The sequence below is a fragment of the Ovis canadensis genome, chromosome 24 (assembly GCF_042477335.2).
Source record: "Ovis canadensis isolate MfBH-ARS-UI-01 breed Bighorn chromosome 24, ARS-UI_OviCan_v2, whole genome shotgun sequence".
NCBI classification, from domain to species: domain Eukaryota; kingdom Metazoa; phylum Chordata; class Mammalia; order Artiodactyla; family Bovidae; genus Ovis; species Ovis canadensis.
This window is the reverse complement of record NC_091268.1, coordinates 18,661,935-18,688,366: the sequence shown is the minus strand read 5'-3', so window position 1 is coordinate 18,688,366 and position 26,432 is coordinate 18,661,935. Positions and strand designations below refer to the sequence as shown.

General features: G+C 56.5%; 1 protein-coding gene and 1 long non-coding RNA gene across 4 annotated transcripts in view; one reads left to right on the top strand and one right to left on the bottom strand.

Moving 5' to 3' along the window:
- The first annotated feature begins 575 nt into the window (after positions 1-575).
- SRL (sarcalumenin) overlaps positions 576-26,432 on the top strand; it is a 37,361-nt gene continuing 11,504 nt past the window's right edge. The window contains exons 1-3 of one of the 2 annotated variants that reach the window (XM_069570664.2): positions 851-934; positions 23,517-24,494; positions 26,239-26,340. In XM_069570664.2, the coding sequence (XP_069426765.1) occupies positions 874-934; positions 23,517-24,494; positions 26,239-26,340 (1,141 nt within the window). In that variant the 5' untranslated portion in view covers positions 851-873. Of the gene's footprint in view, positions 935-23,516; positions 24,495-26,238; positions 26,341-26,432 lie in introns of both variants that reach the window. The other variant, XM_070289479.1, reaches the window with a different exon arrangement.
- On the bottom strand, positions 20,418-24,427 carry LOC138429307 (uncharacterized). Of its 2 annotated transcripts, XR_011252759.1 has the most exons (3): positions 23,495-24,427; positions 21,551-21,703; positions 20,418-21,403 (listed from the first exon to the last, which is right to left on the bottom strand). It is a non-coding gene; the product is annotated as an uncharacterized lncRNA (long non-coding RNA). The 2 variants fall into 2 exon arrangements; XR_011252760.1 differs by lacking the exon at positions 21,551-21,703 and having other exon boundaries at positions 23,495-24,405.

Here is a 26,432-nt window from a genome sequence, read left to right as displayed (position 1 = left end):
TTGTACACTTTGAATACGTTATTTGCTGTGTGGCCATTGTGTCTCATAAAACCGTTTTAAATGGGAAGTGCATGAAAGATGCCGACCAGACTTTTGTCCTGTCCCCCATGGCCAACGGTCGCCCCCACAGGGACGCCATCCCCAGCAGGACCAGCCGACGCCACCCCTTCTAGAGCTGGCTTTCAGGGGGCCGTCACGTGCCCCCGGGAAGAGTGCATCAAGTAGCGTGTTGCAGAAGCGCTGCTGGACAGGCACTGGTCCGTCCAGGCTCTGCCCGACCGCACAGCATCCTATGTACCATTTCCCTCCCGTCAGCATTCTGTCTCTTCCAGGGGAGAGGGAAGCCAAGGCTCCTCGCCATCGACCTCAAAGGTCAGATGTCACAGGCTTTCCTCAACTGACCATCAAGACTCTACCCTCTTGACCTTCAGAGAGGGCCTCAAATGTGTGTCAGTGCCTGTCGTCTAATAGGTCCTTGGTCCACAAAGCCGAGGCGTGTGAAAGGGACTGCTCGCATGGACTTCAGCTCACATGACTGCAGGTGCTGAGAAGACTCGATCCCTGACTCCCAGACCAGACCCAAAAGGACACCCCACTTTTTCTCTGCTGTACACCCCCCACCCCTGCCCACCCTGCGACCCCTGTCATGTGACCCTGGGGCTGTCGCGGGAGAGGAGTCAGCCAGGCCCTGCCTTTCCCATGGCAGCTGGCGCTGCAGGCACAGAGCAGCCTCCACGGCCTCTGGGGTCTGCGCTGCTGGCCCATCACGTCCGCCCAGTTGCCCTGGTGACTGTGTGACCCTGCCGCCCGCCCCCGCTGCCGCCCGCCCTATAAATAGAGGTCTGGAGCAGCTGGGCTCTCTTGGCAGTCACCATGAGGGCGCTGGTCCTGCTCTGCTGCTTCGTGGCCTCACTCCTGCTCCCAGGACAAGCAGGTACGACCCCCAGCCAGTTGGCCGGGCAAGCCTGTGACCCCATGCGCCCCTGAGATTTTCTGTTTACTGTGGGGTGGGAGGCTTGGGTGGTGGACGGAGGGTGAGGCCTCTGTGGCTCCTGGAGCTGATGGCAGCCCTTTGCCTCCCAGCTGGTCTCACTGAGAAGGCACTGGGTGCGGAGACCTGAGAGCAGTCAGGGGGCTCGTGGGGAGGAGGCCAGAGGGAGCGGAAGCTGTGACCTGAGAGGTGCAGGCAGGTGCAAGGCCTGAGCAGGGGGCTGGGGAGAAGGGCCGGCCGGTAGATGGTAGGGGAAGAAGACCCCAGGAGTCAAGACTGGAGCCTCCTAGGTGGACAGAGGACCCTGTTCTTGGAGGTGGAGGGAACCCCTGGAGGTCACTGAGTTGACCCTCCCACCTGGTAGAGATGGAGTGGTGCCTGGCTTTGCATGAGTGAGGGTGGGTAGGGGGGCACGGCTTGGGAACAATGGGACAGAGCGGGGCTCAGTTTGGGGTGGATTGGAGCGAAGAGCTGGAAACCAAACTTGGCAGTTCAGAGGAGGGCCAGGACCCAGTCTGGAATGGAGCTGGGCTAGGCCGGGGGCTTCACTGGAAGGGGGCTGGGGCCCGTGTGCCGTGGTTTTCCTGTGACATCTCAGCACTTTTTGTGGCAGAGGCGGTGGCTCTGGTTACAGCGTGGGGGCTATTTATAGGTGTGGAGCGGGTACTAGAACATTTTGCCACCTCTGTTCCCAAGACTCCTGGGGCTGAATGCCCCTCCAAGATGCTTCAGGGGTGCCCTGGGAACCCCCTAGGAGTCCAGGAGCCCTGCTTCGCCTTTTCGTGACAACTGTAGGCTTCTTCTGCACTGGGGACCGTGGGGCCTTGGGGGTTCTCTTTCTTGAGGTCTTGGACCCAGACAGGGAGTCTAAGGCAGGTCCCGTGTCAGGCAGGAGCAGAAGCCAGTCCCTCGAGGGCTGGAGACTGAGGCAGGGGGCTCCGGCCTCGTGTGTGCCACTGGGCCCTGCCCTTGTCTGTCCTTGAGTTAAATTTGGGCTCCATGGGGCTGCAGTGGCCGGGGCGGCAAGGATTCCAAGCGGCTGTCAGGCGGCTAAGTATGGAAACAGCCGTGTAATCGGAGCCTGAGCCGGGGAGCCACTGCCGACCTCTCCCCTGCACCGCCCAGCCCCAGCTGCCAGCTCCGCAGCTTCCACGCTGTCGCCCCAGGAACTTTTAGCCTTTTAGGGACATCCTTTATGTTTCCTCCCGCCACGGGAACTGGACATCTGGAATGTCCCACAGGTCCTGTTGGGGGACCTCGCCATTGGGAAAGGAGGCAGGCAGGTGCTTTCTGCAAAGATCCTTTCTTTGCAGTCCTTTCCTTCCTGGACTCTGCGGTGTGCCCCCCAGCTGGCCCTGGCCTGGCCACTCGTGTGCGGGGTCCCCGCCCTCCTCCCCACTGCTCACAGCTTGTGCTGTGTGTTCTTCACAGTGGTGGGCTTTCTAACCCCCAGTTGCAGATTGTAAACCCCAGATGGTTTCCTCCTGTGATCCAGGGTAGGGGATTCCATGAGTAGCTTCCCTCACCCCATAGTGACAATCCTTTCTACCAGTTGACTTGCCTGGAGAATATGCTATCAGTAAATGCCACCATGCCCACAGACACAGCTTTGCTCCTGAACTTCCCACCCCTGTGCTGAATCCTCATTTCCAGCCCCATGTCACTCACCCCTCCCTGGTGGCAGGCCCCCTTCCCGCTTCCTGGGGGGACACTGCAGAGCCGCCTTTCCTTCTTGTTTGCCCTCCTTGTTTCCGTGGTCCTCTGCACCAGGGTGATGGGCTCCACAGCCTCCCCGACCCCCAATCCACCCCAGTCCTTTGTAACTGCCAGCGTCCTTCTCTTTGTCTTGGGGACCTGGCCTGGGGCCAAGCCTGCTCAAGGACAGAGGAAAACAGCCCCAAGAGGGTTTACTCAGTCTGCTCATGGTCCAGGTGAGGGAGCAAAAACCAGAGGAAAGAACCGTGGTCAAGGTCAGACAGCGAGTCTGCGGCAGGCACGCTGGGCCAGGGCCGGTCTCAGCCCACCTGGGAGCTCCTGGCCTCCTTTGGCCCTTCTCTCTGCAGTCCTTCTTGGACACCCCAGTCCTCCTTGGACACCCCAGTTTCTCTGCCTGTGGGTGTAGGGCCATGCATGGCTGCCTTGGGATACAGGGCAAGACCAATGCCTTTGAACTTTGACTCCCCAGAGAGCATGTGGGAATGGGGGTGCTGTGAAAACATTTCTCTGGGCTTAAACTGCTGGTGTCTGTTAGGCTGAATTCAGGACAGCCTTGCTTTCTGTTACCTGCTTGAGGCAGAGATTGAGGGACGACAGGAGGTCTGAGTCTGCTTCCTCCAGCCCAGCCCTGGTTTGCAAACTCACCCAGTCTGCTCTGGCCCCACCCTGCCATCCCAATGGTGAGAGATTGGTGCGTGCTGGGGCTCCCAAGGCCCTCCAAGAGCAATGGGGGTCTCTAACCCCTTCGTGACATTTCCTCTCCCACCCAGAAGGAAGTGGTTTTCACAGCCCAGGTGCCATGATCCAGTTGTGGGGAGAGCTCGGAGAGAAGGTCATGAGCTAGGGGATCCTGGGGAGGAATTAGACCCAAGAAGCCTTTGCAGCATGTGCCCCTCCACCACAAGCTATGTCCCCAGTGAGGTCCCCAGCTCCTGGCTTGGTGCTGCCAGATGAGTCGTGGGGAGCAGGTGATCCACTTCCCACATCGGGTATATGAGGCGCTAGTCTGGATCTGCTCAGTGGATGCAGCCCCCCGACATGGGCACCGAGCCTGGTGGCCTGTGGAACCACGGTTTGGGAAATGCAGGCTTTGCCTCCCATGTGGGTGTGGTGGTGAAGCTCACACAGCTAGCTCAAGGGCCAGAGCTGGAATCTTGGACCAGAGAGGGGTCCGATGAGGCTGGTTGCATCCACCTGGCCTTGGGTGCTCGCTCAGGTGTGGTGGCCAGGAAGGAGCCTAATCAGGACTCCTGGAAGGAGGAAGACGACTCAGGAGGAAAATGACTGTTCCTCCATTGATCTGGCCTGAGGGATCAGGACAAGGCATAGATACGATGCCTTCTGGCCTGGAAGGAGGGGTGTGGCTGGAAGAGGAGGGCGTGGATAGCATCTGCCACTATGGGGTGTGCCCCTCTACCCCAAATCCAATCTAAAGCCAGACTCACCATCCCTTCCGTTTAAATACTGCTCGAGGATGCAAAGTGCTTTCACTCAGACACCTTCCTTAATTCATCCCAGATCTAGTGTGTGCCTGCTGGTTCGCAGGTGTGGGGCCAAGGGAACGCGGATAGGCACTCTGTCCTTGGCATGCTTACAGTCCGGGGCTGGGGGAGATAGGGTGTCCCCCTTGTGGCTGTGCACACACAAAGAAGACACACGCGTGTCCTCGGGGAGGTCCAGGTAAATGGGGTGGGGTGGATGGAAGTGGATCTGAGTGGATCAGGAAACGTCTTTCAGGTGAGGGAGTGTCTGAGATGGGCCTTGAGAAGCATAGGGTTCAGAAGAGAATGCTGAGGAAAAGCAGGGATGAGCACATTCATGCACCAGGGAAGGTGGGGCTCAGGTGAGACCTAGGAGGGTCACGGGGAGGAAGGGTGAGGTGGGGTTTGTGGCGAGTCCGGGAGGCAGGGTTGGGGCCAGAATGTGAGCGGTGCTGGGCTGAGGAGGGGGCTTTGCTCTGTGGGTGGCAGGTAACCACGGGGTGGGGGGTGGTTTGGAAAAGTGTGTCTGGCAGTTGTTTGTAGGGAGGAGTAGACCGAGCTGGGATGATGTGTACTCTGGCAAGGGAGAGGGATGGACCGGAGGGCAGGCCCCACAGATGCTGGGGAATCTGCTGGACTCCTTGGCCTGGCAAGCTAGGTGGGAAGGAGCCCCCAAGGGTTTCATGTAGGCCACAGCAGGCAGCACCTTGCCAGAAAAATAAGACCAGGATCGTAAAAGAACCGATTTTAAAAGGTCATCTGAAATCATCATGAATTCTGGGTCCTGGAGGAACGCCTGGATGCAGGTGGTTAGCTTAGGAGGAAGGTCGGGTCTGGGGATCCAGAAATGAGGCTCGTTTGGGTAAAGAAGAGGGCAAGGCTGTGAGATCCCCGAGGATGCTGCTGCAGAGAGAGAAAAAGAAGAGAGTCCAGGACCAGTCCCCAGGGAGTGGGAAGAGGAAGAAGATAAATGGATTTCAGGAAGATGGGACGAGATCCAGGCAGAGGCGTGACCTGGCAGCGGAGGACAGGGTGCTTCCTGCAGAGGCTGTGAGTCCTGCAGAGAGGCCAGGGAAGGTGAGGTGTTGGCTTGGACACCAGGAGGCTGCGGACTGGTCACTCAGTGAGGACACGGAGGCACGTTCACTGGGACAGACTTTCAATATTAAGTCTACGAGAGCTAGAGGACGGTGAGGAGGTGGGGCGGCTGAGTCTGCAGAGGAGGCAGTGTGTTCCTGGGCCGATGGGGAGGATGCAGAGGAGCAGGAAGGGCTGATGATTGTGGGGCATGGGGTGGGAGACAGAGTTTGAGAGTGAGGTGGACAGGTCCGAGGGGGTTTGAGGGGGGAGCTCAGAGGGAGCCCCCGTGCACTCAAGGTTCACACAGCAGTGCCTGTGCCCACCAGTGAGCTCAACAAGGAAGTGAGGATCCTGGTCTACAACGGGATTGCTACAGAGCAGAGAGAAGGCCATGGAGGGGAGGAATCAGCCAGAGCTGACCAAGAACCCCTTGAGGTAGAAAAGGAGGCCGGTTGTCCTGAGATGCGTGGGATCAAACAGCAGAGCCCAGACCAGAACCTGGTCTCCAGTCCAGCTGAGATGAGGCCAGGAGGTGGCCAGTGAATCAGCATTTTCATCACAGCAAATGTTGGTCTCTCTCTGTTGGTGAACCAGCCCTCTCGAGCCTTCAGATGCTGCAGAGAAGGGGGCAAAACCCGACCCCAAGCTCTGTCCCAAGGTGTTCATTCCGCAGACACGCACACACCTGCTCCCGGGAAGCGCTGTGTTCGGCTCTGCAAGGACCGTTACTTTGGTGGAAGCTGGCGCAGGGCACGGTGCAGGGCACCGGGCCCAGAGGCAGCTGGGCTCAGGTTTCCTCTGGGTGTTTTCCAGGTGGCTGCAAGGCCTCCCTCTGCAGCTCCTGGCCCATCGGCAAGACTCTTTTCAGGCTGAGGGAATTCAGGATCTGCTCCGGGAGGCCAGGGCCCTCAGAGACCACCCCCCACCTTCCTCACTTGCCTTCTCAGGGGACTTATAGATTTAGACATGGCTTCAGGCGCCTGTCTCTGCCCTGTCCGTTTCCTTCTCTCCTTGGAGGTTCCCTTTTCGCCCCAGACACTGGCCCTGCTTTGTCCCCATGAGATGTGCCCTGAAACTCATTCCAGCAAGGGCTAACGGCTCAACACTTAAACTGTCACTTTCCAAAGTCACTTTTGGTTTGAAAGGAGTCAGAAGATTTTAGCTCAAGGAATGCATCTCTAACATGGAATTTCTCATTGCTTTGGTGGGCAAGGTCTTACCCTAAGTCCCTAGTCACGGCGTTGAGGCAATAGATAGTCCCCAATGCTGAGCTGTAGAGCAGGGCTTCCTCTACCTGACCCTGAAGGAGAGGAGACAGGGAGTGGGCTGGAGCCATGGTGGCCGCAGCTGTAGGACTTGCTCTGTGGTTAAAAAACCACCCGCTGCTCACCCGCAGCCTTGTTGTCGTCAGCAGGAGGTAAAGCGGGTGGCGTAATTCGGCAATGGGATGGGTCAGTTTTCATCTGCGCTGAGTTTCTGGAGACATCCATTTCCTGGTCTGTGTCACCTGGGATGTATCTTTCTTGGGGCTCAGGGACATCCCATCCCATTTGGTTTCAGCCCCATCCCTCTCCAGCCATGAAGATGGATTTGTTCAGAGTCAAGGTCCCAAGCACCCCTCTGGCGTGGGGTGTCCCTGTCACTTCCTGTCCCCTCAGAGACCTCCAGGTCAGCCTTTCCTGAGCTGCCCATCCTCAGGGTGAGGGGCTGGGGTGGTGGAGTCTGTTTTTAAAATGCCTGAACTGTTAGGTCCGCCATTCACACCCCTGGCAGGGCCTATAGCATCTGCTGCTTCCGCCCTCCAGCTCTTCCCCGGCTGGTGTGGAGGGAAGACTGGTGTCATTGTTGTTTAGTCGCTGAGTCGTGTCTGACTCTTTGCAACCCCAGGGACTGTAGCCCACCAGTCTCCTCTGTCCAGTTCCTCTGTCCGTGGGATCTCGCAGGCAAGCGTACTGGAGTGAGTTGCCATTTCCTCCTCTAGGAGATCTTCCAGACTCAGGGACTGAACCCATGTCTCCTGGGTCTCCTGCACTGGCCGGCAGATTCTTTACTGCTGAGCTGCCTGGGAAGCCTAAGGCTGGTGGTGGGTGTGCCCAGTTCTGAAGCCCACGAGACCGTGGGGCTGGCGGGCAGCTCCTGCCTGGTGCCATCTCAGGAGCCTGTCCTTCCTGGGACCACATCGTCGGGACCATAGGAAAGCACAGTCGCTGTTGCTCTGTCCAGTTCCTAAGCCGGGACCCAGAAGGATTTTGGGTGGGACATTGGCCCAGTGGGGCAGGCTCCCCATGTTCATGGCAAGGCTGTTAAATGATGAGAAGAGGCTTTTCTCCTCTGGCCCTTGGGGTCCTTGTCTTCCACAACCTTGAGGGCCCTTGACCTCTAATCCTCTGTCAGCTCAGAATGCTCAAGCGCAAAGGATCAGTGCAGACTGTGTGGCCAACCCTGGGGAGGAGGGTTCAGCACAGCCTCCTGAAAAAGCAGGCAATGTGGCCCTGGGTTGGGAATCAGGATGGACACAATTCGGGGGGATGGGCAGTATGTGATCATCAAGAGGCATGAGGGTGCAACGTGGATTCAGACACGGCAGGAAGAGGGAAGGAAGGGTGGGGCTGGGTAATCACACAGGGTGGTGGCTCAAGACACCACCAGGACCGATTAGGCAGGCAGGGTCCCTCTCGGAAAGGCCCAGCTCTCTAGCCCAGAGGCCAGGCCGTGCCCATTGTGATGTCTGGGCTGGCCACACTGTGCTGGCAGGAATGGGTCATGCCCCTGCCCTGAGGTGCTGCCTTCTATTTGGGGAGATGACACGCACTGAAAAAAAGATGTAACTAACACTCCGGGCAGCTCTGTTTGGAGTTCAGAGGAGGCCTGGAGGTCTGGCCTCACAGAAGGGCAGGGTTTCAGCTGCACTGGGAAGAAGGGGTTGATCCCTGGGCTGTCAGCTCCAAGAGGACAGGGCTGTGCATTTAACTTGCTCACTGCTCCATCGCCGACGCATAGCGCAACGCTTGGCTCACTGGAGGTGCTTAGCAATGTCTGATGAATGATGAAAGGTGACTCGTGTAGGCATAGACGGGCCGGGTCGGGGAGCATCTGGAGCTGGGGGTCAGAGCCGGGAGCGGGAATGCTCAGAAGGTGGTGCTGGGTGGATGAGAACAGCTCTGGCTCGAACATGGGGCTCGAACATGGGGCTCCCGTTGAGGGAGACTAGACCACCCTGATGGGCTGGAGCCCACTGGAAAGTACCTTGAATGCTGAGCCAAGCCTCTGTCTCCCTAAGCTCTCAGCATGCTCTAGCCCCTCCCTTTCCAGTAAGCTCCTCCCCTTCCCTTCCCTCTCAGATATTTTTGGATCCTTCTAGAGCAGGGACTGCATTCTGAGCTCAAACAGGTGCAGGCAAAGTCTGGCCTGGAGTTTGGGGCCCGCGGGAAGTGGGTTGCACAGGGATCCCTGCCCAGAACCAGGCCAGGGGGGAGCCCTGGGGTGTGGGAGCCCCCGCCCGCCCTCCCTCCCCCCTCCAGGCCGCTGCCAAACCTGCGGCCCCTGGTTCTCCTTCAAGTGGCCATTCAGTTAGGACCTCGGCCAGCGCAGTTGCCTCCCATAGAGTTTTCCCTAGATGGCAATAGGTTAACACAAAGCCATTGCCTTGATCTTTAGGTCCCCAAAGTGCCTCTGATTCCATGGGTGCCTGCCCTGTATACCTGCACCGCCCCCTCACACCAGAGACACTTCCTGGTTACTTGCTTTTTCCCAAACTTCCTCCTACGCTTTATTAATCAAGGGTCAGGCAGTAGAAGACCATTTATTTCTCTAGCTTATCCCAGGTGGTTGAAGACACCAGAAACACTCCCTGGAACCTAGGGAGGGGTCTGGAAACATCAGGGAGGGGTCACAGCTCTCGTAGTGGCCTGGGGGAGCCCATCCTGGCCTCAGGCTCCCAGAAGATGAAGCCTGGGTCCCAGGGGTCCCAGGAACAGAAGGCCGACGGCGACTCCACCCCTTTCTCCTGTCTCTTCCTGCCTCAGTTCCATTTCAGAGTAGATAGTTAAGCTGATGTCCTCTTCACCCAGACCTCCCTCCCCTGAGGCTGCCCACGAGGGTACCTGGGAGCGGGGGCGGCATGCACTCTGAGACTCGAGGACAGAGCAAGCCCTGGCATCGTCACAGTTCACCAGCGAGCCCCTTACCACCTCGGCACCTGTTGGCTCTGCCCGTAGAGTGGAATAGTACTCGCCCTATTTACAGCATGGGGTTGTTTCGCGACTAAAATAAGAAAGCGGCTATCGGATGCTTAGGATGTTTCTCGATCTCAGATACTTAAGGTTAGAAGGGCTGTGACAGCGATTACAGGCTTTCGCTGTGGACAGTATTCCTGTAGTTTGACACCTGCCTCTGGTTCCCTCAAATATCATGAAACGCGAGCGACTCCAAGGATCTCATCATCAGTACAGCTGCCCCTCTCGGCACTGCAGATATCCTCCGATTCTGTCCTCAGTGAGCTTGCAGACCAGGAGGGCAGGCCATCCCTGTTGGTGATAGGAGGAGGGAGCCATATAAAGCAGGTGTAATTGGGGCTAAAAATAAATGGCCAGAGCTTGCAGAGTAAGTGGGAGCAGGGACGGGGCCCCAGGGCTGGGGAGCACGGCCAGCATAGCCTCAGAGGGGCTCGAAGGCTTTCGTAGGGCCAGCTCGGGTGTTGGTCCTGTATTATTTTCCTGGGCTGCTGTTGCTGTAACAAATGACCTCAAACTAAGTGACTTCAAACAAGAGAGAATTTGTTTTAATTGAAGGATAATTGCTTTGCAGTATTGTGCTGGTTTCTGCCATACATCAACATGAATCAGCCACAGGTATACATATGTCCCCTCCCTCCGGAGCCTCCCTCCCACCTCCTACGTCATCCCAGCCCTCCAGGTTGCGACAGAGTCCTGGTTTGAGTTTCCTGAGTCATACTACAAATTCCCACCAGCTATCCATTTCACACATGGTGCATGTGTGCGCTAAGTTGCTTCAGTCGTGTCCAACTCTTTGTGACCCTATGGACTGTAGCCCGCCAGGCTCCTCTGTCCATGAGATTCTCCAGGCAAGAATACTGGAATGGGTAGTCATGCCCAGGGATCGAACCCGTGTCTCCTGAATCTCCTACACTGCAGGTGGATTCTTTACTGCTGCCACCGGAGAAGCCCCTCCACACATGGTAGTGTACATCAAAAAACAGAAATTCATTTTCTCCCAGTCTGCAAGCTGGAAGTCTGAAGTCGAGGGGTGGGCAGGGCACGCTCCCCCTGAGGCTCCAGGCGAGAGTCCTTCCTGCCTTTTCCCTCTGGTGCATCCAGCAGGCCTAGGCCTTCCTTGGCTCCTGGGTGCGTCTCCCTGATCTCTGCCTGTGTCCTCACTTGGCCTCTTCTTTGTATGTCTCCTCCCCCTCTTATAAGGACAGAAGTCTTGGACTCAAGGTCCACTCTAATCCCATATGAACTTATCTTGACTAATCACCTCTGCATAGACCTTATTTCCGAATAATGTGACATCCTGAGATTCTAGAGAGAACACTCTCTCTTTTTGGTATTCATTATTTGTTTGTTTATTGATAGCTGCACCAGGCCTTAGCTGGGCCACGCAGGGCCTTCAGTCTTCACTGCAGCACGCAGGGTCTTTGTCTGTGGCATGGGAGCTCTTAGTTGCAGCATTCAGGATCTTGTTGTTTCCTGACCAGGGATTGAGCCCAGACCCCCCTGCATTGGGAGCACAGAGTCTTACCCACTGGACCAGACGTTCCCTCGTTGCTGGCTCTGAGCAGTACACCTGTTTCCTTGGTCCCCTTTCCAGTCCCACGGCCCACACAGTTGTTCCCAAAGGCTAATATGGAGCTCTGTGGACACTCCCAGGGTGAGTGTGTTGAATGAATGGACGGACAGCTGGCCGGGGATAGGGAATTTCAGGAGCAGTGTCTCGCCTAGCGGTGGTCCTGGGGAGGATCGTGGGGAGGATTTTCCAGCTCCCTGTGCTCGATCACGTGTGCCCAGGTACAGAGTGAGTTGGAATTGGCACATCTGGAGGGCAGGGGTCTGGTTCCTGGCAGCCCATCGTGTGATGGAGAGAGGCAGTGAGAACTGAGAACCAGCAAACTCCCCTGAGTGCCTGCGCCCAGCTCTGCACTGTCTTCTGCGAGGGGTGGGGGGTGGCCAGAGAGGAGCAGGATGGGGGGCCCTCCTAATACTCAGCAGATGTCACATGCAGAAGGAACGTCTGGGTGACCCTCCACCGCCATCCATGAGGGGTTCACCTCTCAGCCTCCTATGCTCCCCTCGCCGGAAGGAGCCCCCAGCTGCAATGTATCTGGGGCTCCTCAGGGTGGAGTTAGGGGTCCCCAACCCAGAGACTGGGGTGTCAGCCAGCTCTGGAAGCTGGTGGCTGTAGCTCTGTGGTTTGTCCTGGCTCTGGAGGGACGAAGAGGTGGGGGGCAAGTCACCAGGGTCCCCTCCCCTTTCCAGAAATGCTCACCGGTGAATCCAGTTGACACCCAAATCCCTTACCCCTACCCCAGGAGCTCCTGCAACGAGCTCCTGGGGTCCACATCCCTGTCCGGTGCTGAGACTCCACTGCCAGGATGAAACTTCTCTCTCCCTGCCTGCCACTCCCTCCAATTACCTGCTCTGTCTTTGAGGGGAGGATCTTTATATTCAGGAATCCAGATCGGCAGCTACTCCTAGGACCCTTTGATCACAAAATAATAGGCCAGTTAAGTGCCTCCACCCATGGGTGCTTCTCTGGTTCTGAATCCTGGTTCTGAATTCCTCTCTTCTGGAACTTTGAACTTTCTGATTCGTAGGAAGGCCTTACATTTTGCCACCATTCACCTGTCCTCTCCTCCCATCTACCCATCCATGCACGCATGCATCCATCCATTCATCTGTCCATCCATCCATCCATCCAATGGCTGTTCTAGATGCCAGGACATACAATCTCTGATAGACAGGCAGTCAGATAAGCAAGTTATCTAGTCTCTTAGACTTTTATAGGTACAGTGGAGAAAGAGAGACTAGGATGGAAAGAAGGGACAGAGGGTTGGGAGGCAGCCTCAGCAGGGTGGCCAGGGAGACCTCACAGAGAAGGTGACAGGGAGCCAGGACTTAGGGGAGGATGGGAGATAGCCAGGCAGTGAGGGGAGAATTCCCCAGCTGAAAGCATAGCATAGGGAGGCAAGGCGGGGCCTGGCACTCCCAGAAGAGCAAAGCAAAGAGACAGAAATGGGTGATGGGGAACAGGGCTCGGAGGGTGTGTGCAGAGGAGGGCATAAGGCTCAGGGAGGGGCTGTTCCATAATCCAGGTGAGAGATGACAGTGCCTGCCTACCTGGGTCCTGGGCTGGCAGCGCTGCTCGTGGAGTGGGGCAGGGGGTCAGGGCTGGTGGGAGGGAAACAGACTGAGAGATTTTGAAGGTAGACCACAGGTTCAACTAAAGTTTTGGAGAAAGAAAAAATTGTAGATGCTTTATTTTTTAAACAGCTTTCTTGAGATATAATAATTCACATGTAAAAAATTTGCCCAATTAAGTGCACAAATCAATAGTTTTTAGTGTATTCACAGAAATGGGCAACAATCAGTGTCATTTTAGAAGGGCTGTTGGCTGGGAACAGAACAAGGGGCAGGCCTGGTCCGCACTTTGCACCCAGTAGGTTCCTGGGAAGATGGGTATAGGTTGACTGCCAAGGTCAAGGCCCAAGGACAGTGGTTCTCAGATTCTAGCATGTGTGAGAATCACCTGGGTGCTCGTTAAAAAAGCAGATTCTGGACTTCACTGCTAGTCCAGGGGTCGCAACTTTCCTCTTCCTATGCAGGGTGTGTTGGTTTGATCCCTGGTCAGGGAACTAGATCCCGCAAGCCACAACTAAGGATTCACATGCTTCAACAAAAGATCCCTTATGCTGCAGTTAACACCTGGTGTAGTCAAAAAAAAGAAAAAAAAAAAAAGAAAAAAAGGCTGTCATGTTGGTTGACAGGCGCTGTGGGGACACAGAGCAGAAGCCCCTCAGTACCAAGTCCAGGGATGCGTCCCAGGGGTTCGGCCTCAAAGCTGAGGTCTGAAGCAGGAGCTGGAATTAGCCAGGCAGCACTTGGGAGCAGGGAGAGAGGAACCGACTGGTGTTGGGGAGGCTGACCTAAAATCCTGTAGCCAGATTTGCGGGAAGCAGAAAGCGTTCCAGGTGCATGGTAGTCTGGCTGTCAGCAGACCCATCACAGGTTAGGTCGTGTCTCCTAAAAAGATAACCTCAGCATCTCAGAGGGTGGCCACCTTTGGAAATAGGCTTGTTGGAGATGTAGTTAGCTTGTGTGACTGGTATCCTGAGAGGAAGAGGAGGAGAGACAAAGAATAGAGGCATGGGGAACAGGCCACGACTGACACAGGGTGAGACTGGGCGAGACTGGAGGTGCCCATTGATGAGCCAAGGGCTGTTGAGAGCCGTCCAAGCTGGAGGACAGGAAGGCACCACTCCTAGAACCTTGGGGAAATAGGGCCCCTTGATATTGGACTTCTGGCCCCAGAACCATGAGGGAATACATTTCTGTTGCTTTAAGCCACCAAGTTGCAGGACTTTGTTACAGTAGCTTCAGGAAAGGAATACAAGACCAAGTTCAAGTTTTGTGCAGGGACTTGGGAGTCTTGTCTGGCGGGGGTGGGCAGCCCCCTGGGCAGGCGGCCTGCTGGATCCTCAAGTGCAGTCTGGTGGAGTCTGGCTGGCAGCAATGACCAGGAAGGGTCACCCTGGGGACAGTGTGTGCGGAATGTCCACTCGCTCTTGCCCCGCCCTCTGTCCTGCCCTTGGCCTTAACTTTCCCCTCCCCAGGGGAGACCCAAGAACTAAGGAATCAGAGACCGGCCCTGGCCCTCTGCATGGCCACCAGGTACCAGAGGAGGAAGAGGTTCCTGCACGGTCAGAGCCCCATCTGGGGTTTTAGTGTTTGAAGAGACGAGGAGTACCCGGGTTCTCGGTGACACTGGGTTCACATGAGAAGGAAGCTGCCTCCGTGATTCCTCCCCGGAGTGGGGAGGTCCTGAGAGGGAGCCAGACCCTAGCTTCCTGGGAAAGTGTGGCCCACATGTCTGAGGCTACAAATGGGAAACAAGTCTGCTTCCAGAGGAGATGTGGATTTTCAGAACGTTCCACCAGAGAGCAGCCTGGGTGTTCCAGACATCTTTGTCTATGGAGTCCAAGCTCTAGAGCTGTGAATGAGGGTAACGGATGGTTGCCTGCTCTGGTGACCATCCATTACCAGATGATCAATGCTCTGGAGGCTTTGGGGGTTGGTGAAGTTCACGGAGCAGCGGGTGGGCGGTGGTCTTCTGCCCTTCCTCTGTGACCCCCAGGCCTTCTCCAAGCATCTGTCCAGATTCGTACTCGGGGGCACAGCCTGATATCAGCGCCCTCCCCTGGCCCTTTCTGGGAGGCTGCACTTTATAGGGGAACGGATGGGTGATCCCAGGAACACTGGGCCCCAGGGATGGGGTGAGACTTGGGTGTAAGGGGTTGGAAAGATCAGGTTGACAAGGACACCATTACCATTTGGAGCCTTCCAAAAAGGCCAGAGCTAGAAGCCTAGAAGCCATCCCTTTACATCTGGCTTTGCCCCAAGGGGCTTGGCAACATACAGGCAGGTTCTTTTCAGTCTCTGGGCCTCAGCCTCCTCATCTGTGAAATGAAAGAGCTGGGTTAGTGAATTCCTAAGTTTCCTTTTAGTTCAACAAGGCTGTAATAGGAAAACCAAGGCTGAACAATGAGATGAGCCCAGGGGCCATGAACCTAAGGATTCAGAGGTAGAACCTGTCAGTCTTGAATTTGAGGAAGCCCTTTGGGAGAAGGCAGAGGATCTGGCATCGTGGCTGTGGGCAGCGGTTGTTCTGGAAGGGTCCACAGGGTGGAGTATCCCCTGTGTTGCTGCTGCCCCAGCTTCTCCCATTGGCTTGACCTTCCTCTGCAGTCTCCTCTGAGCGGACCTAGGGCTGGGGGGACCCCTGGGGGTGGGATCTGCTAAGGAAGACGCCTCACTCCTGAGAGCAGGCGGGAGAGGGCCTGGGGGTGCTGAGGGGGCGGGGCTGCTGGCAGGCGTGGTTGGGCAGAGCGGTGTGTGAGGTACCCCCCACCTCACCCCCGAGCTCTGATTGCAGGATGAGCCAAGTGCTGCTGAGCGGGAGCTGGAGCTGCCCTCAATCAGCTCAGCAGCCAGAGCTGTGTCTCAAGGCCCGAGTTGCTCCTGAGGGGCTTGATGCTCCCTGTGCTCACTGGTCAGAGGGATGGTGGCGAGGCTCCTCGGGGCCCCCGAGTGGCCTGTCTCCCAGAGCGGGGAAAGGCCTTCACCCATCCTCATGCTGACGCGACCCCTCACGCACCTTTGCGTTGGGGTGCAACGCAGGGCCACCTCAGAGTGACAGGAGGGGCCAGGGAGGCAGAGGACAGAGAGGGAGCTGTGCATGGTCGTGGAAGTTTCTGAGTGAGTCGGGGCTGCGTGGAAGTGGGAGTCAGTGACTGCAGGAGTTGTCCTGGGGCTTGGCAGGACAGAGTCTGGGTACAGGCGTGCCAGCAGCCAGGGCTCCTGTCCCAGGCCAGTGGGAACCGCAGAGAGCAGGGACACCCACAGCTCCTCTCTGAGGTGCTTCCAGCTGGAAAAGGGGGAAAAAGACCCCAGGCAGAAAGACCTCACCTGGCCCATGGATGGACCACTTAGAAACGAGGTTGAGAGGAGTAGGGTGCAAGTGAGCCAGGGTGGCTCCCGTCCAAAGCCAGTTCTGTTTTGCCCCACCCAGTGAACTTGGGATTCAACCTGGCATCTTTGCTCTTCTAGGAAATTATTATTATTATACTTGACATTTGTAGAATGCTTTTTTTTTTTCTTTTTGGTTCTGTACCAACTTTCGGGCTTTTAATTCCCTGAACCTGGGCCCACGGCAGTGAAAGTGCCAAGTTGTAACCACTGGGCTGCTGAAGAATTCCCTGTAGAGTGTTTTAAACATCACCTGATGTTTAAAATACTCCAAAGAGGTGGCAGAGCAGGTATTGTTCCCTGCTGCATTTTATGGGGGGAAGGAGCTGGGTGCAAGTCAGTGAGGGGCAGCCTATATACTAACCGCGTGGGCGGTGAGGAAGACGTCAAGGAGCAGAGCCCAGCTCTCCTGGCTTCTGACTGAGTCCAGAAGGATCAGTCTGGCTCTGGGTCGCACGGCAAAGGAAAGCCCTGAGATGAGGGCCTGGCCCGGGAAGGTGTCAGATCAAGTTTCTTAGCTCAAGAACCAAGCTGACTTCCCCCAACTTCCCCAGCCTGGGGAGGAGGTGGGTCTGTGTCCTTGCTCCCCCACCTGCCAAGCCCACGACAACGGCTCTGAGCTGAACACAAGGCGTCCATCTGACAGGGGCCTCCGGAGCCACTCTCCTCTGGCCCCCGGTGGGTCGCCCCTTGTCTGGTGCCCCAGAGTTAGACCATCAGTCCTCCCAGAGGTGGTCCTCATGCTCCTAGGAAGGTTGTTTCTTTGGGTGGGGAGGTCGTGGCGGGGGAGGCTACCTTCATACCTCAGCCCGTCTCAGAACCCAGCCTGTGTCCCTACCCCCTGCCTTTCCCCTCCTGCCCACTTAGGGCCCTCTGAACGGAGGAAGCATTGCCAACGACTCCTGCGAGGATCTGTACTCCCTCGAGGCAGGGGAAGCCGTGTGCTCCATAGAGTGTCCAGTTGCCCCCCAGGGCTTAAGGCATAATGTCCTACTTCTTCCAAAGGTACTTGTCTTTTGAGAGTGAGTGCTTACCGTTATCCACGAATCCTCTGGGCATCAGTGTATACACCACAGCTGTGGAATCCTGATCGAATTTCCCAGTGTACTTCCTGAGCTAGGAATTCCTGGGATTTAGGGGTGGGGAATGGGGATGGAGTTATTCTGTCAGTCTCTGGACTTTATGGGTTAAGAACAATTGTGTTGAAGTCTTGAGCATGGTTTTCAAAGCGAGGAAGAAGAGAGCAGGCTGAGAAGTCGCTGTCCTTCTGAGGTTGACTCACCCCCTCTCATTCCGAGGTTGGGGGGCAGCGACCAGGCACGGGGACAGTACATGAGACTTGGAGTTGGTACAGAGCTGGGTCCCAGAACCAGCCCGCTGCTGACTAGCCTAAGTAGCCCTGTGGTCTTGGGATAATCGTTTATCAGAGTTCTAGGATCCTGACCAGTGAAATCAAACCAGTTGGTCTGTGAGGAGGTCCCCTCTGACCACCAATCCCATGGTTCCCACTGGCCGCTGCCCTTGTCATCCTGCTCCATGCCCTGGGTGAATCATCTTGGGGCTAGAGTCCAGCCTGGGACAAGCTGTCCTGGTGGGATTAGCCTTGACTTTAGGAGCTTGGCCAGGAAGCCAAAGAACCTTCTGAGAACGGCTGCCTGCCAGGGCCCCTTGAGGGGGCTGTCCACAGAATGGCAAGGGAGAGGGCCTTAGGGTCCCTAGTGGGAGGCAGGCACTTCCCTCCTAAGTTCCTTTCCAGCATCAGAGTCTGTAAACGATCTGAAGTCTCATTTGTGAAGCGAAGGAACAAGGGGCCTTGAGTGGTGAATATTTATTCCGTAAAATAAGGTTGAGGAAAAATGTGATGCCAGAGGGGCTGCTGCAGTCTGCTCAGTCCAGGAGCACACAGGGGCGCAGAGGGGTCAGCCTGCCACCCCAGCCACGTGAACGCGAACTCCAAAGTGCTCTCTGCTGTACCCAAGGCACCGCCGGTGAGATGTCCAAGTGTCTGGGCAGAGGAGAGCCTGGTGAAAGACGGGGGCCTCCCTGGGCACCCTGACCAGTATTCCTGGCTCCCAGGGGCAGACGTGTCTGGAGGTAGAAGTGGAAAGGGATTGTGCCCCCGGGGACCTTTTTTTTTTTTTTTTTTTTTTACCGCATGTGCATCCTCGTGTATGAGTAATGGTATATCTTACTTGTGATGATCTCTTTTCTCCTGAGGTCCAGTCCCAACGTCAGGACAGATTCTCTGACACTTGGGGGTGTCCCGGAGCAGGACTTCTCACATGCAGGTGTTTGTTAGAATCACCTGTGAAACACCCAGATTCACACTGACCCAACCCTGGACACAGGGCATCTTTGTCGGGAAAGCCCTGCAGGGCTTGGATACCACTTGCCACAGGCAAGAGATCCTGGGCGTTGTTTCTTGGTGAGAATGCTAGCCCATCCCTGGATGGCCTGTCAAGCCCACACTGGACTTTCCTGTGTCTGCTTCCTCCTTTCCAGAGAAGTGAATAATCAGTTAATAATCCTTGCTTTCCCTGCTTCAGAGGACCACTGAGGGGTGGAGAAGAACACAGTTATTTGAGGGGAAGTGTGAAATTCAGCTTGAAGGTCAGATGGCCTCTAGCTCTCTGCCGGGCGCATGTTGATCAGCAAAGTGAAAAGATGCTGTTGGGAGGCTTCTTGGGCTGTTGGAGGAAATGAGCAAGAGGAGGAATTCTCAGGGAAAAGGCAGCGGAGGCAGAATAGTAGGGCAGACAGACCCAAGGAGAGCTGGCTGGGCAGGAAGTAGCAAGGGGGTGGCTGAACTCTAGCTCCTTCATCTCCCTTCACCCCCTAGACCCTTCTATGGAACCCTAGCACCTCATGGGACATGGTCTTTGGGAGCAGAAAGAACTCTAGACTGAGGGCCATGACCTTGGGCTCTGTCCCAACCCTACCCCTCACCTTGAGCAAGTCTCTAAAGCTCCCCGGCCAGAGCTTCCTCCTCTGTAATGGACTCACCAAGGCCCCAGTAATTACTGTGGGCAACTCCACAGTAATCTGAGTCCCTGTGAAAGCATTTGGGAACAGTTAGGAGCTGGAAAAAAATCTGGTGTTTGGCAGTGGAGGGTGGAGAGAGGAACTGAGCCTGGGGCCCCCACTGAGGCTATGGAGGAAGGGGGGAGCAGCTGAGAAGCTGACCCCCGCAGAGAAAGGCTGATGACAGAGAGGGTGTCAGGAGAGAAAACGGAGCCAGTTTATGCTGTGCTCTGCCCCGGGGCACCTGTCAGGCTCAGGGGCCTTCCTTGATCGCCAGGGTTGAGCCGGGGGCTTGCTATTTGCATACGCTGGCGCGTTAGCACCAGGCTTGCCTGGGGCCTGGGCAGCTGCCTTGGCAGCAGCGCATACAGTGCAGTACTGACACCCATCTTACCAGGCTCTCAACCTGGTCAGGGTGTCCTGGGTCCTCTGTGCACCCCACCCCTCCTCCGGGGCCGCTGGGGGGCTTCCGCAAGAAGTTAAGGAAGTCAGAGTGGGTGGTAAGACCACCCTGGTTTGATGTCACAGAATTGAACTAAGTTTAACCAGAGGCTCTTTAAGCCTCGGAGCTGCTTCCAGGAGGAGAGATTGGACCCAATGGCACAGCTGCTTCCTGGGCTTTGAGCTCTGGGGACCCAATGGCACAGCTTGTTTCATTGAGAGAGTTTCAGAGAAGTTATTTTTAGCCTGGGAAGGAAGATCATGGGGCATGAAGTCATCACCCTCGCTCTTTGTCACTGGAAGGGCAGGAGAAGCTTGGCACTAAGTCATAAAAGCCAGGGAAGAGTATGCATATAAATAAGTAAACACACAAGCACACACCTGAGTTCCTGTCGAGGGCCAGTGCGAAGGTCATGTGTATCCCCAGAGTCTGGGGTCCTTATCTCCCTTCTGGAGCCCTCCCACCTCCACTGGGCCAGAGGGTGTTCGGAGACTAGCAGAAATGCTGCAGGTAGTCAGACCCAGAGTCCGTTCAGCCTGCGCTCATCACCACCATCAACACTATCACATCACCATCACTATCTCTGTCACCATTACTTTGTCCACTTGGTGAGAAGAGCAGAGTCACTGGAGAAGACCCTGATGCTGGGAAAGATTGAGGGCAGGAGGAGAAGGGGACGACAGAGGATGAGACGGTTGGATGCCATCACCGACTCAATGGACATGGATTTGAGCAAACTCAGGGAGACAGTGAAGGACAGGGAAGCCTGGCATGAGTCCATGGGGTCTCAAAGAGTCAGGCACGACTTAGCAACTGAATGACAACAGTCAACATTATCATCCTCAGTACCACCATCATCATCACCATCATCACTATCACTTTGACCATCACCATCACCATTATCAACATCACCACCAGCATCACCATTACTAGCAACATCGCCATCATCACCATCTTCATTATCATTGCCACCAGCATCAACAGCATTAACAGTAGAGGGTGACAGGGCCTGTTGAAAGGGGCTGGACTCCCCAGAGGAGAAGTTCTGATCACTGCTCTTCCAAGGTCATTTGCCAAGCCCTGGTGACCCATCTAATTTGGAAGCCTCCAGTGGGCACATGAGTGGAGAGAGGCCAAGAGCAGAAGCCTTGGGGTCAGGGTCATTTGGCTGGGTAGCATTTCCCTTCTCCAGAGGATCTTTCCAACCCAGGGATCAAACTCAGGTCTCCCACATTGCAGGCAGATTCTTTACCAGCTGAGCCACAGGGGAAGCCCAAGAATACTGGAGTGGGTAGCCTATCCATTCTCTAGCCAATCTTCCCGATCCAGAAATTGAACCAGCGTCTCCTGCATTGCAGGCAGATTCTTTACCAACTGAGTTATCCGGAAAGCCCCTAAGTAGAATCACCCCCCCCCCCGCCGCTAATTTTTTGGAGGGGGTTACAGTCCTGATGCTGGGGCTACACCCTGGGCTAATTAATTAATTCAATGAGAACCTTCAAGGAGGAGGAGAGGAGTGGGATCAAGAACCAGGTGTTTCCACGTACAGACAGTGGTGAGAACCACTGGTTTAGAGGCAGTTTTATAGGCTCAGGTTGACTAGTGCTTCTTGAACTGTAATGTGCAGCCAGTGAGTGGTTCAAATGCAGATCCAGAGTCAGTGGTTCTGGGCAGGGGCCTGAGAGTTGGCGTCTCTACTGATTCTCCCAGGTGATGCTGATGCTGCAGGTGCCTGGACCACAGGCTGAGGAGTGTTGGGAGGGGTGCGGGGTGGGGTAGGGGGCGGGGGAGAACCCCGCTGCAGGATCAGACAATCTCCTTTGCAGTTCCGAAGTTAAATGGCCTCAGCTGGTTGCTAGCTGTGTGATGTTGGGGGCAAGACATTCAGTGCCTCTGATTCCAGTCCTCTCATCTGTAAAATGGGGATGAGAAGAAGAAAGCACAGAAGAAAGCAAATAGAGTAAGATCAAGTTCATGTTTTATACATCCAGTGCTCAAGCACTGCCTGGCACACTGAATAATTGTCCAAATGTATCTCATACGATATCTATATATCTACCTTGCTGCTCAAAGGCCTGTCAATCTCTTGCTGCTAAGTCGCTTCAGTTGTGTCCGAGACTCTGCAACCCCATAGACGGCGGCCCACCAGGCTCCCCCATCCCTAGGATTCTCCAGGCAAGAACACTGGAGTGGGTTGCCATTTCCTTCTCCACTGCATGAAAGTGAAAAGTGAAAGTGAAGTCACTCAGTCGTGTCCGACTCTTTGAGACCCCATGGACTGCAGCCCACCAGGCTCCTCTGTCCATGGGATCCTCCAGGCAAGAGTGCTGGAATGGGTTGCCATTGCCTTCTCCATGTCAATCTCTTGGGTTAAACCAAATTCCTGCCATAGATTTTTATTTCCCCAGAGGTTGGGGGAAGGGCAGATAGAGATTCAGGGAGAGGAATGAGGACTTACAGGTATTCAGGTGGTGATGAAAGAAAATTTTAATGAGTTAGCTCCCCAACTACCAGGAATTCTGAATGTACCCAAATCTCCCCATGGACCTCTTCACAGCACTTTCTTGGGGGAGTGGGGTGGGTCAGGCAGGGTCCCAGCCTGCAATCCAGGAGCCAGAGCAGGTGCATCCAGGGAGGGCAGAGGTACCAGTTGGAAGGGGCTCCCATGTGCTCCCCTCAACACAGCATGGCATGGAAGGCCTGGACGAGGAGTGGGCAGTTCTGGGTTCCACTTGCCCACTAGCCACCTGGTGTTTTGGGCAAATCAAACATTCTCTCTAGACCTTCAGCTCTGAAATCTGGCTGATAGTAATAAGGGAGGTGAATGGCGTCACAAACATGAGTGGGGGGAGTGTTACATCAACATATGGGCTCCTTTATAATGAAAGGCACCCAAACTTCCCATCCTTCTGAATCTGATAGCAGATTATGTCTGTGGGGATTAATGAGAAAATATTTGTGCCTGGCCCTTAAGAGGCTTCCCCAACTTTCAGGGAACAAGGGGGTGGGTACTCCCAAGAAGTGGCTTTTCTTTGTGGGAGGCAGAGCTGGGCCAGCACTGAGGCAGGATGCTCCTTCCTCAGAAAGAGTCCTGTGAAACCACGGAGACCCAGGAGCGTCTCAGCGACCCTGAGGCAGGGCCCCCACTTTGCCCTCATCCCCATGTGCCTGCAATCACCCGCTCTGCAGGGCTCCTCCTTAAACACGTCCCCACCTGGGTGGGGAAGGCTCGGAAAGACTAGACCCCACCCTCTCTTCTGACCCCACTGTCCAAATGCATCACATTCATCCCTTGACAGAGGCTCCTGGCACATTCTGGGCCCCTACCTGCCCTCTGCTTTGCCCTCCCAGTGCCCCCTGGCTCTCCCCTTTAAGCCCTCGGCCCTTAGAAGGGGAAGGCCATCGGGAAGCCCAGGCCTGCCCCCGTGGGTATCTCCTCCTGCCACACGTCCCCTCTAATCTAAGGTAGAGAGGCCAGCAGATGCTTGTCCTTAAGAGGACAGAGTTGGATGTGTGACTTAATAAGGTTGAGAGCCATAAGTAATCCTCAGAGTGCTGTGCCCCGTAACCCAAGAGGACCTGGCCCGCATGCACCTGTTTTCACTCCTTTGCCGATAGCAGTATAAAAAGCATGCTGCTTAATGACTCTAGGAACTGACCAGGGGTGGCAGTTCCCATCGGCCCTGTCTTGGAAAGATCTGCCGGGCGAGCCAGGCTGCACGTGCCCGCCCGCGCGGGTGAGGAAGGACTGGAAGGGCGACGCCCAGCTTCCATCCCCCCGGGATGCCGGGGCGGGGCTGGGGCGGGTCAGCTGCTCACTCAGAGCCCAGGCTCGGGTCAGGAGGGGGCACGCCCGCTCTGCCGGCCACTCGGGGCGGTCCCGAAGACGAGGGAGGGAGGAGCCCCACCGTCCCCGAAGGTCCGCACAGCTCTGCCTCTGGGAGACAGGCTGAGTTTTTAGAGTTGTGAGAAGCAAAGCGCGTGCCAACCCCTTGACACTGACCCCTCGTGTTCTGATCATCTAGAACTGCAAGTTTCCTCTTCGGGTGGCACGGAAGATGTTGGCAATTTGTTGGAGAATCATTTCTCTGCCGGAGACGCAAGTCTAGAGGAGAAAGAAAGGGCGGTTCGGGCAGAGGCGGCCCCAGGAGAGACGCACCCGCTCCTTCACCCCCCAGAAGGCCGGGAGGATGGGAGCTCGGAGAAAACAGCTGCCGACGGCCTGGGCTCCGATCCCGATCCCGAAGCCAGCCTCTCCAACGCCTCGGCCTCCGAGTCTGCTGCTCCCGGGGAACCTGCGGGGCCCGGGGAGGAAGATGCGGGCCCGCCGGGAGCAGCGAGCGCCCTTCCCCCAGGAGGGGAGGGTGAGCCCTGGGAGGAGGAAGGGGCGCGGGAACTCAGCTCCGGAGAGGGCCCAGGACAGGAGGAGGAGGGACCGGCTGGGAGCGGCGAGGTCCCCGAAGAAGCTGCGGAGGCGCTAGGGGAAGCAGCGGCGGGGTCCCCGGAGCCTGAGAACGCAGGGGACTCTCCCAGCCAGGAGGTCGAGACAGGAGGGGAGGGCAGCCCAGGGCCGGGTCAGGAGCCAAAAGTGCCTGATGGAGCTGCGGATGTGGACGCAGAAGCCGCGCAGAGGACGGAGGACCAGGCGGTACCCAACTCCATCTCGGCTGCGGCCGCGGAAGACGCTGCCGCGCTAGAAGAGGAGGGGGGCTCCCGGGAGCACCGCCCGGAGGAGGGGATGCCCGCGGAGCACCCGGACGAGGCCTCCTCTGAAGAAGAGGGGGGTGAAGAATCCGAAGAGGAGAGCGGCGACGAAGAGGACAGCGGCGACGCGGCTAGTTCGGAAGAATCCGGGGGCGCCTCGGAGGAGGAGGAAGACGAGAAAGAAGCTGGGGAAGGAGCCCACGCGGCAGCGGGAAGCGCGAGCCTTGGGGAGGAGGGGTCCCCGGAGGAATCGCCCGAGGGTGCTGACGCTCAGGAGCCCAAGGAGGAGGGGCCACATGGTAGGGGAGCGTCCCAGGGCTGCCCACCCCCACCCCCGCCCGGCAGGCACCTCGTCGGACGGGGCTGCTTCGGGCATTCTGGTGGCTGCAGTCTTCCCGGAGGTTTTGAATGCAGAGGAAGATAGGGACCTGCAGGGCAGGCGGGAGAGCCTCTAGCCAACCGCGGGGGTTGTAGGGCAGAGGCCCCATGGGGGTTCCTGTCCCTCTGGGTGCCTCCAGGCTGTTCCTTACCTCACTTATCCCCACTTCAGAGAGACCCACTGAGAGCCTGCACCCTGGAGGGCCCAGAGGAACCTGGTTACATCTGAGTTAGGCCATCAGAAACTTATCCGTTAGAGTCCCTCCTTTAACACAGACCAGTGCCTAAACAGACCAGTGTCTAAACCCAAAGGACAAGGGACACGGGCAGAATTTGAGGCCGGGAGGCAGGCTGGTGGGTGTGAGGGGCACTGGGGGACCATGCTGGTCGGCTAGCTCTTGGGACCTCCCTTTGAAGGCTAGGTCATGTCAGGATCCTTAAACACTGGGCTGGCTGAGACACTAACGTCCAGCAGATGTCTGTCCCGCAGATGAGTGGCTGGAGCAGCCACTCAGGGCCAGGGGACAGGGTGGGGGGATGGAAGTGGGCAGGACCTAAGCTATTGGGCAGCATTAGAGGTGTGTCCAGCACTGGCCATGGCCTCATCCACTGAGTACCCTGACCTGGACCCAGAATTGGCTTGTAGGATGGAGGCACTGGACTCAATCTTCAGTTTCCAATGCAGGTTTCCTTCCAAGAACTTCATTTCCCCACTGGTCGGGGACTTGCAGTGGGGGACCCTTCCCCTGGCCTCCCAGATCTGGGTCTGATCGCAGAAAGGATCACCCTGTTGAGACACATTGATTATTCTCTGCTCCCATCCCTCCTGGAACTGGTCTCCCCTTGTTCCCACAGGCCAGGTCCATCCTCCTTCCATCACCTAAAATTCTTTGTGCAATTAGCCAAGGATTTAAAAAAAATGGCTGTGATGTTAAGAGGCCTGGGGCACCCCTCCCTGGGAGCCTCAGGTGGTCACGGGCACCTCTGGCTGGGTCAGAAGCAACAGTGTACCCTCACTCCCTCCCCCCCTCCCTACTCCCCCTCCGCTCCCCAAGACTGCCTGTAGCAGCTCTTCCTGATGAAATGCTCACTTGACCAAGCCAGTGGTCCACCTAGAACCTGAAAGGCAGTCTCCTATAAACCTCTCCTTCTCCTGTCCTGGATCTCAGCTCACAGGCAACCCTCAGGAAATTTTCCAACTTCCCCACCTGAGATGTCATAGGCACATGTCTTAGGCCCTCCCAGCTTCCGGACTCTCCTCCCAAAGCCACATCGATGCCTGTAATTGTATTGCTTTCCAGGTTACTTCTCCCCCTCTCCCCGCAGACTGTGGAAAACTCCACGTGGGCAGAGCTGGGTCGGTTTGGGGCACCACAGCATTCACAGTGCAAGGCTCCGTGCTTGGCGCGTGTATAGTAGGTGCTCAGTCAACATTTGCTGAACCCCTAGAATGGATCGTGGAGCTTCACAGGTGTTGAGTTTGGATTTTCAAAGTCCCTCCTAGAGACAGAGCTCCGTGCAGTTGAACCTGGACCGACTCCGATCAGCACTTGCTTGCGATCCTGCCCGACCCTGCCCACTCCCCAGCTTGCCTGACTGGAGGGAGCCCCAGAGCCAATGACTCCTCGCTCTGCCCTAACCCCCCATCTCTGCTTCTTTCTCCAGAAGAGGCGGAGGATGTGAGTGAGGAAGCCCCGCTGAGGGACCGCTCCCACATCGAGAAAACTCTGATGCTGAATGAGGACAAGCCAGCTGATGACTTCTCTGGTAACCCGAGGCAGGGGCTGGGTGGGGCCGGGTAGGGCTGGGAGAGCTCCGGGGCCAGTGGCCAGGCAGAGCCCTGAGTCTGTAGCTGAGGC